The following is a 14,272-nucleotide window of genomic DNA, read 5'->3' as shown; positions in this document are numbered from 1 at the left end:
CACCGCCCCTTATGTTCAAACTTCCAACAAAACAAAATAGTTTCGGAAAGTTTTCCTTTACCCATTCAACGGAGACGTGAAAGCATTTTAAAACATTTACTGGCCACCAAATAAAATTTAAAATAAAAAAGGGTTCTTTCGACTATTGTTGACTCGCACTCATAACAATTTACACGATAAATTCGTCGACTGTTGAAATAAGTCTTTTTCGTTTTTTCTCATGTTTTATTTTATTTTTTAAACGCGATTATTTTTTTTCAGGTGGTCACGGGACTTATTACGTCCCAAATATTTAACATATTAAACGATTTATTTAAATTTTGAGTTAACTAATTTTATTCCAATTTTCTCCATCTCATTGTTGAATCAAATTTTAGAAAGATTTTTTTGTTCTTTTTTAAGGAATGTCCCGAAGGGGTTGTCCACGAAGACTCCTTTAAGGAAATCTACTCCAAGTTTTTTCCGCACGGAAGTAAGTAGTACCTACACCTTTATTTAACTACAATAACCAAGATTTCATTTTATCTCTTTAATTTTTCTCATTTTTATTTTTATAATTTTATGTTAAATATCTCGTCGAGCAGAATGTTATGGTTGTGAGTGGCAATCATGATATTGCAGCAAAAATACTCAGAACATCCTTAGAGATGTTCAGAATCACCTACACATTGATTTAATCTTGTTCACCGTTGAAGGACTAATAATAAACTCAACGGCACTGTATATTTCTGTAAAAGTCAAGTTTGATTTATTACCTTCTGAGTGTTGCAACGCCAAAAAGAATCACAACTTTAATACACATAAACAATCTATCGACAGTAACATAAACAAAGTCTATGGCAAAAGAATCAATTTATCGTAAGTGACATTTTCTAACAGATCGGGATAAATATTATAAACGGAGTAAAATCTAAAATAAATAGAAAACTGGCGTGGAACGTTAATCAATATTTAACGCCAAAGAAAGAAAAACAACCAAAGAAACAAAAGTGAATTAATTTAGAAATAACTATCAGATATACTTCAAATAACCACAAACAAATCATTCAACAACACTAAAAAATAATGTAAAAAAAACTGATATATCCGAATTGCATATCTCTTACTGCATAACCACAATTAAACAAAATCTTATCATTAAATATTGATCATCAGCGTTATTTTAATAATTGTTCGAAAATATCGCCATTACTTCTAAAGATTTTCGGCTTCGTTTACGATGAGCTCTTATTGCTTTGCTAATTGCTGCATGGTTTTCTTTAATATTAACTGCAACATTTAGAATGCATCTAAGAAGTGCATCCCTAGTGTCAACTTTGACTTTGTATACTTCACTTTTGAACCAGCCCCACAAACAATAACCAAGTGCTGTGAGATCAGAAGATCTTGGAGGCTTACTCATAGGACCACCACGACCAATCCAACACCCTGGAAACCTTTCGTCCAAATGTTACTTGACCTGTTTAGAGGCACATCCTGCAGTAAATCATTTAATTCATTTTATAAAAACTCTTGATAGTGGTCATCATCAAATAACTGGTCGTTGCATGTTCTTCTACTAGATCCAAAATATTTTCCACTTCATTAAACGATTGAAGAGTAAGCTCGTTCAGAAAATTCGGTCCGTTCCTCCCGACTCACCCGGTATAAGGAATACAATCTCTGCAATATGTCATGGAGGGATAACGAGATTTGGATATGGATCAATATTACTCATGAAACTAGTAAGAGGTTGAATGAAAAGTTTCCATGGGACAATACGGAGCCTCTTTAGTGGTACCACAAAACTCAAAAAAATTACCATTAAGAGATTGAAGAACAGAGTGCCACGTTAAGCGATTGCATTAATCAGCTTTTACATCCTTACAACTAAGTTATGATTTTGTGTATGGAATAATAATAAATCTTAATGTTTCTAGTTGTAAGTCTAGTGTTATTTCTAGTGAAAAGCTATAACTAATACTGAACCCAGAACTAGAAATATTCAGGTTTAGCCCTCTCAAGAGACGTACGGCTAAACCCGAATGATTCTAGTTCACCCTGCCTAGAATGTGCTGCGAATATGACAAGTAAGAGAAGACATAGATCAGAAACTTAAGCTTTGGTGATACTGTTATAACTTGTAGATGCTCAGCTCACTTTCTAAATTTGCTTTGCAAAGACCTTGAAGTAACTAAAATCAAAAAGAAGCATGTGATCCAAAGTGTGAAATATTTTAGATACAATCACCTGGCTAGATCTAAATATATGGTTTGTATTATACTGATACACTGAAAAAGTTTTAAACGATGTAAGTCTGTCAAAAGTATGTGAAAAAAATGTATAATATACTGGTTCGTTTGCTTAGCCACCTAGATCCCCCGACCATAACACAGAGAAACAGTGATTCTGCGGCATGAGATATCTTAGTCAATTTTGGTTCATTTTGGTCCACTGAATATAAAAATAGTAATTTATTTGTTGAATTGACTCTAGTTTTTGAGATAAAGTATTAATTTATACAGAAAATTAAATTTTGAGAAAAGAGAATATTGTTGAAATCTATATTTTAAAATTATTTATCCATTCGACTTAAAACAAAAAATAAAACAAAATTAACTATAATAAACAAAAATATATCGATAACTTTTAAGAAAATCGTTTTCTGTGTGATTTTCTATTGTGTTTTTGATTAAGGCAATCTCTCTGTAAATTCCAGCAATAATCCGCCATCATATGGTGGTCCCACCGCCCTTTATATCTCTCTTCCATAATTTTGATATCTTGGTGAAACCGCTCCCCTTGTTCTTCGCTGTAGTCACCCAAATTATCTGGAAATTTGTCTAAATGGCTGTGCAAGTAATGCAGTTTCACGCTCATGTTAACTCCCAGTTTTTGGAATTTTTTAAGCATGTTGTCTATCAATTCATAATGTGCTTCAGCTTTGTGGTTTCCTAAAAAATTTTCGACAACCAATACGAAGCTTGACCATGCTTCCGATTCAACTTGATTCATATGGTTTTTAAAATCTTGGTTTTTAATAAGGGAGCGAATTTTGGGACCGTCAAAAATACCTGCTTTTAACTTCTCGATACTGAGACCAGGAAATGATTCACAAATATATTTGAAGCAGTCGCCGTTCTTATCTAAAGCTTTCACGAATTGTTTCATAAGTCCAAGTTTTATATGGAGGGGAGGCAGGATAACTTTTTCCCGACTTATTAATGGTTCTTCGATGATGTTTGCTTTTCCTACATCCATGTTAAGTCTCGGTGGCCAGACTTTCCTGGTCCAGTGTTCATTTTTCGCTCGACTATCCCACAGACATAGAAAGCAAGGATATTTTGTGTATCCACTCTGCTGCCCCAATAAAAAGTTTACCATTTTTAAATCTACACACACTTGCCATTGATGTTGATCGTATGAAATTTTTTCTAAAACAAGCTTGATGTTTTTATATTCTTCCTTAAGTATAGTGGAATGACCTATTGGGATTGATGCTAACACGTTTCTGTTATGCAGTAACACACATTTCAAACTTCTTTTAGAACTATCTATGAATAGTCGCCAGTCTTGTGGTTGATATTCTGAAGGGCCCATTAAATTTAAAAGCCCAGAAATGTCATTACAATATACGATATCATTCAAATTTGTAAAATAAGGAAGAATATCGCGCTCTCTAGTTCGATAACTTGTTATTGACACGCCAGGATGAAGGCAATGTTTTTCTTTCAGTCTTGACGCAAGAAGCTCAGCTGATTTCTTCGATAAATTTAAATCTCGAATCAAGTCGTTTAGCTCACTCTGAGAAAACCCTTTTCGTGTAGGACTACTTTCTTCGAATTCACTTTCACTGCTGTGTTCACTGCTACTGCTAACGTCTAACATTTCAACATCATCATAACAATCGCCGGGTAAAGAAGTAAATTCCGGTGTTGGTAAATCTTTACTATGCAACGTTGGTGGCTTAGCTGATTGTTGTACATCTGGGTAAATCCATGAACGCTTTTTATACCGATTCATACCCTTTACATTTACAGCGCAAAAATAGCAGTCATCAAAGTGGTTTCTTGGCTCTCTCCAAGTCATCGGTATTCCAAATGGCAGCCCTTTTCGACCTCCTTGTGTCCAGTATCTGAGTGACTCCACACAAGTTTTACAAACTTTATGCGGAACCCAACATTTATCTTGCTGTCCAAGGTGTTTTCCAAAATATGCCTGATAGGCTTGTTTCACGAAATCGTTTATATTCCTTCGTTGCTTTTCCTGACAATATTTACCACATATATAGCAGAAATGGTCGGGATTATTAACACAGGACTTGTGTGATGATCCACTCATACTTTTTTATTTTCAACAACTACGTCAAGATGACAATAAAAATGACACAAGAATGAGTAAACTACACCGAATAGTGATCAAAAAAGACAATGTTAAAATTTTAAGGCTATTTGATATTTCGAGGGTTTTGTTATTTTAATAAAAATACCAGTTCCACAATTTATACAATGAAAACAAGTTGACGAGGAAAAGAGCAATAAATAAAAAACGCGTATGCGATCCCAGATGTGTAACACTCTGCTATACCACCAATGTTGCTTAGTAAAGATTTACCAATATAGGTGTTTACTTGTAATTTTATGAAATGTTAGATAGTATTAAAAACGAAAAAAATAGTGAAAGTGAATGTGAAGGCTGTAGTCCTATACGTCAATGGCCATCTTAGGGTGAGCTTGATATTATGTTTTTCCCAATCAGACAACTAATTGTCGATTTATGGTAAATTATGTAAAGCTGTCTTTTCATTTTATATAGATCGGTTTATCACGAAAACTAGAGTCAATTCAAACAATCTAATTTATAGCATAAGAACTTCATAATGATGTGCATTTAAATTGGCTCCATAAAATTAGGCCGCAGAAAAAAAATATTGTTTTGTTCCCCTGTGTAATCCATTGGATTTCTACTTATTGCCCTCAACCTGGGCAAAAAAAGATAACAATTACGAAGACATACAACTATGTTATAAGGCATTTTTGTCTATACATGATATAACAGGTCGTAGGATTCAAGCTATTCAGCAAAGTTTGAAGGAGATGGGTGTTTCCACAACAGATAAACGAAATAAACATTCGAACAGGCCACATAAACACAGTAAGGACACTATCACTCTTATTAATGATTTTATCAAGTCTTTGAGAGGCCTGAAAACTTAAATATTACGAAACTTCATGGAATGTTTAATGATAATCATCCAAAAAATCACGTGTCTTACGATTAATTCAGTGCAGAATTTAATAATAACTTTAATATTTCATTTGGCTATCCAAGGAAAGACACATGCAGTACCTGCGATGCTTTCAGTGTTCAAAAGGCTTCTATTACAGGAGGAGTAAACAGTGTCAGCAATTTTCTTGAAAAAAGTAAAGAAAATTAAAACTCGAAGTTGACCATAACCTTCACTTAAAGAAAGCAGAAAAATTTGAAGCCTGAAGAAATTCTTTAGAAAAATTCCTTCAAATCAAACACAATAGAATGTCAAACACAAAGTACTGGTAGTGAAAAATCGGAAATTGAAGTGAATAGTGATAAAGATAACACAGAAAGTGGTAATGCGACAGAAAGTCATGATAGTGATAGTGACTAATTTACCTGATACAATACAAGCTGGAAAAGAGGTAAAAACTCTCATTGACGCACTGAGATGTTTTATCAGTGATGATATTACAGATTGCATAGTAGTCTTTACCAACCTGAAAATACAGAGCAAAACTGCAGATAAGAAAAAATTGCAAACTTATGAAATACAAACAGACAAAGAAGAAATCTTAGCAATAATTGGTGTTCTTTATCTATGTGGTGTGTTCAAATCCGCTCATTTATCACTAGATGACTTACAGAGTACTAAGTATGGACCTCCTATGTTTCATGCAACTATGTCTTTTGGCTAATTTAAGATTTTTGGACTCCTTTCGTCGAAAATTGTAAGAAATACTACACGATAAGCGAGAATGCAACATTAGATGAAATGTTGAGACCATTTAAAGGAATTAACATACGAGAACAGTTATTAAACAGAATACAAATGGCTGCTACTGAAATAAGATATCAACCAGACATTTTAATTCGGCTGAAGAACTCTTTAAATAGTCGTTGTGAAGCATGTATTCTAGCAGAAGGAAGCTATTTTGAACAATATTTGTAATATTTATGTGTTTTAAAAAATATATAGCATAATCGAGTCTCGCATAATCGTCTCGTTTCCGAGACGAGACTCGACACGATACTCTGACAAGGTCTTTCATTGGTCTCGTCTCGAGTCTCGCGCATGAGGTCTTGCGTCTCGTACGAGAGTCTTGCAGGTAAGTATTTCTGCAAATAATATCTGCAATATTTCTGTAAATATTTTCGTATCTACACAGTGGAATTCCAGTAATGATATGTTGAAAGTACCTCTTGAAGGTAGACATAGGTAGACATAGAATGTTGTTGATTTAAAGCCATATGCCCTTGAGGACAAAGAATGGATAGTGCTAAAAGAAGTGCATAAATTACTAGTCAACTTTCAAATACTTTCCAAGAAACTCGGAGGAGAGAAGTACGTCAAATTACTTATGGTGGTTGTATATATCAATATACTAATAGATAATATTGAGACCAAAATATTTGCATGGGACCGAAAGGCAGATCGAAACGCTGTCGAAGAGCAGCTTATTGTTAGTTTTCAGGCTGCAAGAGACAAAATATTAAAGCATTATTGTAAAACTAATTAGATTTATGATACAGTTTTAATTCTTGATTCGCGGCATAAGATAGAAGTTTTTGATATGACAAGATGGAGCCAAGAATTAAAAGAGACTTCGATTCAGAAATTTGAAGATTTATACAAAGCCTATTTCCATCAATCAGAAGGCTAACGTTCGAAAGTAACGGCATTGAAGGAACGAGAAGATTCTAGAGCGGAAAAGTCGGATTTTGTAATTGATTTTGATGTTTTGCCTTCCGAAAGAGAATGGATGCAGGAGCTTCAAAAATATTATTCTATGCCTCGGTGTAATAAAGACACAGATATATTACAATGGTGGAAAATTCATGCTTCTGAATTTACTATTTTAAGTTTAATGGCACGAGATCTCTTAAGCATACCGGCTACTTCAGTCCCGGTGGAAAGATTATTCTCACATGCTGCATTAACTATGAGAAAACATCGAAATCGCCTTAATAATAAATCTGCACGATGTTTGTTATGCCTAAACGATTGGGTGAAAAACAAAATCATTTGTGACCGACAGGGCTGTAATTCTCCCTTTCGACTCTTACATTATAGCAAGTATTTAAGTATTCCTTATGGCATTGGAACAATAAGATTATGCATAACGAGATGAAAAATGAAAATCTCGTCTTGTTGGTCTAAAGTGTTATAATTTCGTAAATATGTAATTGAAAAAGGATTGTTATTGGATTAATTAATTGGATTAGTTATCATATGTCAAAGTATAATGCTGTACGAAATGTGGAAAATTAGGAAATTAGGAAGTTCATTTGACGAAAAATTGGATGTATCACTGTCTCAAATACAAGTTTATCAGAAATTTTACAAATGGGCACTTGCTCCTTACCATTTTTGTATTTACTTTAGATGTAACTAAAACAAAATATAAATTGTATTGACGATAGAAGAAAAAGACGAAGCTAAGAACACACTTAGAGATACGTACGCTAATACTAGATTACTACCACTAATAGTTAAGTTAGAGGCGAAAATAGAACCATTTTCTGCAAGGAAGTTATATCCCTTACTACTTACTGCTCAGCAGTGGTGGATATCACAAAAGAACCTTCCTGACATTGAAAAAATTTCTTCCAACTTTAAAACAATTTTTATGTGTTGTTTATTATTTAGTTTCAATAGAGAGGGGTCTTCACAACATTTGGGTTCGTCCACTTCAATGTATCCACAAATGAGGAGTGGAAAAAGCCAGAAAATTAGTATTTCTATGTAAACTTTATTAACTATTGTTTTTGTTTGTCTTAGTTTTTAGTTGCCTGGTTTACCAGTTTTTGTATAATGAATATATTTATTTTCATTTCTCTTTTGATTTAAATTAATGATTAATATAAAAAAATTACTTGATTTAAATCATTGATTAAAATTGTTTTAAATCAAGTGATTTAAATCGGGCGAACCCTGGTTCTAGGTCTTGTGTTAGTTCTAGTGACAATGCTAGTGCAAATCTAGGACTAACACTAGACCTAGAACTATTGAGGTCTTATATATAATCTAGAGAGCGTATGTGGTGGTGGTGGGGGTAATCAGAAAGTCAGACATGTTGGATGTACCGACCTGAACTTAGCTATAGTTTCAAGTCTCTATTGTACTCAAGGTTTATAGAACATAAGGTTACCTAATTCCCTATGCCTCTGTAGTATCGATTATTACCCCGCAAATTGACGTCACTGGTTCGATACAGTCAGAATAAAAGATAGCCTATACGTGCCTATACTGTGGTACAGTCTATATAAAATATTTAAACCTCGCATCGTGTTGTGTTGTTCATAGAACCAGCTACGTCACTGACTCACCTTGCCTCTCAGAGGAGGAGAATCGGTATTGGGTAACCTTATGTTCTATAGACCGTGTATTGTACTTACAATTATAACCTCACAATTCTCATAAACATATTGTTATTTCGTTTCACATAAGTTTTTTATAATTTGGTAGGTTGGACAATTATTCACAACAGTCCATAAAGTGTTTCTGGTTACTTGACTTGGAATTAACAATTGAAGATCACGGTGTAAGAAGGGGACAACTCCTTCTCTTGATAAATGGAGCTACTCCCTTCTTGCACCGAGGTCTTCAATTGAAGTTCAAGTAAAGTTTATTATTAAGGAAGGTTCAGTTTTTTTTTAAATAAACTAACAATTATTTATAAGCAAAGGTTAACGTGATCAATCAGAATTGCTTTAAATATTTTCTTCTTAGTTTATGTTAATTATAAGGGTTGTGGCTAAAAATTATTAAGTTCTTTTAAAATATCATATAATTCATAATTTATTTATCAATAAAAAATTATGTTTTGTTTTGGTTATTATTTTCTGTCTTTCCAGTTTATAATAATGTAAATTCTTGCATAAGTATATATAAGAATTTCGAATTTCCCGCTAAGTTGGTACATCTAACATGGCGACCTTTCTGGCTTCATTTTAGGCGTGGTGGGGACAACAGCATACGCACTCTAGATTATATATAAGACCTCAATGCCTAGAATCAAAAACATTTGGGTCTGAAGACGCACGGCTAGTCTGAAGTGTTAGTTCTAGTTTTACTTCAATGAAAATATACAACAACCTAACGCTGAATAACAACTAAAACTAGAGCTAACACTAGAACTAGAAACATTCGGATTTAGCAGCACGTCTCTCAAGACGGCTAATCCCGAATGTTTCTAGTTCTAGGTCTTGTGTTAGTTCTAGTGACAGTACTAGTGCAAAACTAGAACGAACACTAGACCTAGAACTTGAAAGTTTTTAAATATTTCTAGTTCTAGGTCTAGTGTTCGTTCTAGTTTTGGTTCAACGAAAAATATACAACAAGCTAACGTCACTAGAACTAGTAATAGTTCTAAGTTTAGTGTTAGTTCTAGTATTGCACTAGTACTGTCACTAAAGATCTAGAAACATTCAGGTTTAGCCGCACGTCTCTCAAGACGGCTAAACCCGTATGATTCTAGTTCTTGTGTTAGCTTTAGTGACAGTACTAGTGCAAAACTAGAACGAACACTAGACCTAGAACTTGAAAGTTTCGGGTTTAGCGGTGCGTCTTTAAAAGCAGTTTCTTCTGCTACTAACTTTCTGTTAGTTCTAGTTTTACTTCAATTACCACAGGCCGTGAAAGCCTTCACCACAAACTATGTTTTCACATCATACATAATTCGTCTTATGTTATATTTAATAAGCATTCTAACTAAATAAAATAAATATTTCGCCATTAATTAATTATTTTCCTTTATTATTTATCTTGTTCATTTCTTTCTATTTATATAGATCTCAACAATTCTTTTTTCACGTTTGATACGTTTAAGTTGAAATTTAAAGCAGAACCTTATTAAGAACCACTTCTCGTTAATACCAACAAACATTGTGTCCTCGTCGTATTCTTAATACCAAGACACAAATCAGGAGCTTCTTTTTCCTGTTGCTCCTCTTTCCACCTTTTCGTACTTGAAAAGGAGCCAAGTTGGTTGCGCCCCACATTTGCATACGTTTAACGTAACCAGTCCGCCCGCCCTTAAGTAGTTGGATTTATTTCTAGCGTTACGAAAACACAAGACCCCATTTCCCGTATATTCTTGGTTGGTTAAATGGGAACATGAACACGGGGGAGTTGTTTACCTGCTTTCTCGGCATTTATCAAAAATGTTACGTAAATTTTTATTCTTTATTAATTAAAAATTTTGTTTTATAGATGCAAGCCTCTATGCGCACTACGTGTTCAAAGCTTTTGATGTAAATTGCAATGGTGCCATCAGTTTTAGGGTAAGTATTTAAAAAAAAATATCCCCGTAAAATCGTTTCGTTTAGTACTCGAACATCCGTTGAATTATTTTTCAGTAATGAAACGAGTATAAACCGAGAACGAAAATTTAACAACGTTTTTACAACCACCTCCCCCGCCACCAATCGTAAAATCGCCAACGTTATTTACGACCCTGTTTGTCGTAGTTTTCGTTTCGTTCACCGTTGCCCGATTTTTCTGACCCCAACAATAAATAATAATGATAAATCAATAATAGAAAAAACAGCAACAATTTTCTTTATTATTTTAATTTTTGTTTTAGGACCTGCTTATAACTTTATCGACACTTCTCCGCGGTTCCGTTTACGAACGTCTTCGTTGGACGTTCAAATTATACGATGTAAACGGTGACGGTTGTATTAGTCGCGGAGAACTGTCAGAAATCGTCGTCGCAGTACATGAATTGATGGGCAGAAGAGCACATCAAGTCGAGGACGATCGAAAAGCCCGGGAACAAATAGACAGGGTGTTCCGAAAATTAGATCTAAATCAAGATGGCGTCATAACCATAGAAGAATTTATGGAATCATGTTTGAAAGACGACGTTATAACGAGATCTTTACAAATGTTCGATGCTGTACTATGATGATTTTAAATTTATTAATAATTTTTTTTTATTTGAAAACGTTTCGCATTCTTTTCGTAATTAATTTATGAGCCACTCTGATGTTCTTATGAGTAAAAAAATTCTTAATCGATGCTGCTTCCGAAGGTTTAACGAGAAAGGTAAGGAAATTGACAGGATGATGAAAAATTTAAATGGGAATTATTTAAAAAAAGGAAATTATAAAAAAAACACCGAGATAACAGATTATTTGTAATAAAATTCTTATAAAAGTGCCTACCGCTGAACTTTAAATTTAAAGAATAAAAAACTTGCAAACAAAAATTATTTGAAAAAAAAATTTGTTATAATCATTCAAAACTTGTATAAATGGATGCACTATCACTAAGTTGTTATGGTTGTGAGTAATAAATTTTGATTTTAATTTAATTAAAAAATCAAATTCAATGTGTGTGTATAGGCAACCCAATTAACAATCTATAATTTTTATTGATTTAATTGATTATTTAGCCATCAAAGCGCAATAATTCCAAATATTTAACTTAAAATGCGAGTTTTATACATTTTTATATCATTTCTCTTTAATTATCCATAAAAATCTGATTGATTTAAAAAAGTAATTTGACGTTTTTCTGTCAAATAATAACAGTCTACATCGATAGATGTCGCGAATGAAATCACAGAATTTTTTTAATATAAAATGTACTTACTGTAATTAATTGATTCTCTTCTTATTCGTATTTTCTTTTCTTATATGTTTCGTTTCTTCTCTTTTAATTAAATTAATCCTAAAAATTACAATAAATCGATATTGATTTAATCTTGACACTTAAAAGTTGATAGATGTCGCGTTTAAAAACACTAGGTTTTTATTATAAAGAAATATTTAAAATTAATATTTTCCCACTTACCGAAAACAGCATTTATTGTAAAATTGATTGATTTTCCTCATTTTCTCATTGTTTATTAATTTATTTCGTTTGTTTTTTCATTAAACTGCTTCTAAAAAAAATTGTAATAATTCGTGATGTGGGTTTGACTTTGACATTTAATAATTGATGCATAAATCGATAGATGTCGCGTTTAAAACCACAATGTTTTAATTAAAAAGAAATATTTAAAATTAATATTTTCCCACTTACCGAAAACAGCACTTATTGTAAAATTCATTGATTTTCCTCATTTTCTCATTGTTTATTAATTTATTTCGTTTCTTTATTCATTAACTGTTTCTAAAAAAATTGTAATGATTCGTGATCTAGGTTTGACTTTGACATTTAATAATTGATGCATAAATCGATAGATGACGCATTTAAAACCACAATGGTTTTATTAAAAAAATATTTTTTCATATGAAGAAATCTTTATTTCTACGTTTTATTTTTAGTTTTGGTATCTTACGCTTTAATTAATCATAAAAATCTAATTGAAATATCAACTTACTCAAAGAAACTTTAAAAAATCAACTTACCAAATTAAGCACTTATTGTAAAAGTGATTGATTTTCATCATTTTCTCATTTATTCTGTTCTTTTTTCTATAAAACAGCTTCTAAAAAAAATTAGAATCATTCAAGATACAGGTTTGACTTTGACATTTAATAATTGTTTTGTAGATCGATAGATGTCGCGATTACAATCACAAAATTTATAAATTTTACTAAAAAAATTATTTAAAATGAATATTTATTATAAATAAATAAATAATTATTTTATGAAATGATAATTTGGTATACTTTTTTTTACAATTTATTATTATATCTTTGTCGTTATATAAAAAAATAAAGAATGATATTTGGGTTGCCTAATTTATCTTATTTTAAGTTTCATAAATTGTTAAATAATTTATTATTAACAACTATAAAAACACAAAACACACCAAAAAACATTAAATACATACAAATAAAACTGTGAAAGAAAAAGGTGATTCAAATTACTTATTATTTTTATTCGAAAACTTGTAAAAACATCTTTTGCACTTTAACAAAAAAGGTAATTATAAATAATAACTATAAATAATATAAATGTCCATTTCGAAATTATAAAAAAAATCGATTTTATCTACATACGCTTTTTTATTCATTATTTTTGTTAATAATAATTTTTTTATATTGTATTTACTAAACAAAGTAAAAATCTAATTAGAAATCTTCTATTTTAGAGAAAATGAGATAAAAATAAACAATTAGGGCAATATTTCGTAGCATATCCGAAATAATAATTAAAAAACAAAACAAATCGATGATGTAATAAAAGAAAAATAATAATTGGTTATTTAAACATAAAAATAAAAAAAATTGTGGAATTTTCATAAATTTGTCGAGCTTTTACTACAATAATTGTTGTAAATTTGTTCTTCTTTATTAAATGTGTCTGAAATTTTTATATTTAACAGCTGAAAATTTGAATGTAAAATTTTTCAGAAAAAAAATAAATAAAAAAAAATAATTATAACGGGTAAAGAAATGCGGAAACTTTTTTAAAATTGTAATAACAAAAAAATTATAAAAAATCTTGTTTCAAACAACGCATTTCCTCATGCATTTAACACCAAATAAAATAACATTAAAAAATGTCAAAAAGCGTCACTTTTTAACGTTGCGATTCTATTTATTGTGAAAACGATTGATTAAATAGATGTATATAATATATATTTAAATTAAAAAAATAATTATAAAAAAGTACAAATAGGCGAAGTTCCCTTTGTTCGATTTTATTAAATTATTATTGTATAGAAAGTTAAAAAAAAGTGTACGTCTTGTGTTAAAATAGGTGTCCGTTAAAATAATCTAAAAAAAATTGGAAACAAAATCAAGAAAATAAACGTAAAAAATAAAACAAGAAATGTTAAAAAAGAAAAAGGAAATTGATTGTAGATTACAATTAGATACTGAGATAATTCATTTTTATTTTTTTAATATAATTAATTGTTTTTATAGAGCTTCATCTACTGTGAATTATTAATTAATGGAGCAATTTAATTAATTAATTTTCGACTGAAAAACTCCCTATAAATAAATAGGAGAATCAAACTCAACTCGACTCAAGCCAACCCAATCAACGCGAATTAATCATTGATTATTATTATAAATTCGATTAAATGTGTTTAATATTGTTATCGTCAACCTATTAATAAATTGTTATACAGTG

At 31.3% G+C, this 14,272-nt stretch overlaps 1 protein-coding gene and 1 long non-coding RNA gene across 4 annotated transcripts in view; one reads left to right on the top strand and one right to left on the bottom strand.

The window, feature by feature from the left end:
* The window catches only part of LOC139429541 (uncharacterized), a 46,464-nt gene extending 33,760 nt beyond the window's left edge, over positions 1–12,704 (bottom strand). The window contains exons 1-5 of one of the 2 annotated variants that reach the window (XR_011640094.1): positions 12,595–12,704; positions 12,266–12,355; positions 12,035–12,125; positions 11,834–11,911; positions 9,987–10,377 (exon numbers count right to left, since the gene is read on the bottom strand). This is a non-coding gene — a long non-coding RNA (uncharacterized lncRNA). Of the gene's footprint in view, positions 1–9,986; positions 10,378–11,833; positions 11,912–12,034; positions 12,126–12,265; positions 12,356–12,594 lie in introns of those variants that run through there. The other variant, XR_011640093.1, reaches the window with a different exon arrangement.
* The window catches only part of LOC111417132 (A-type potassium channel modulatory protein KCNIP1), a 42,671-nt gene extending 28,399 nt beyond the window's left edge, over positions 1–14,272 (top strand). For both annotated transcript variants that reach the window (XM_023049323.2, XM_071195323.1), the window contains 3 exons: positions 403–472; positions 10,448–10,518; positions 10,821–14,272. In XM_023049323.2, coding sequence (XP_022905091.1) covers positions 403–472; positions 10,448–10,518; positions 10,821–11,144 — 465 coding nt within the window. In that variant the 3' untranslated portion in view covers positions 11,145–14,272. The remainder of the gene's footprint in view (positions 1–402; positions 473–10,447; positions 10,519–10,820) is intronic.

The sequence above is a fragment of the Onthophagus taurus genome, chromosome 3 (genome assembly GCF_036711975.1).
Source record: "Onthophagus taurus isolate NC chromosome 3, IU_Otau_3.0, whole genome shotgun sequence".
Lineage (NCBI taxonomy): Eukaryota > Metazoa > Arthropoda > Insecta > Coleoptera > Scarabaeidae > Onthophagus > Onthophagus taurus.
Note: the sequence above shows the minus strand (reverse complement) of the source record. Positions and strands in the feature narration are given on the sequence as shown.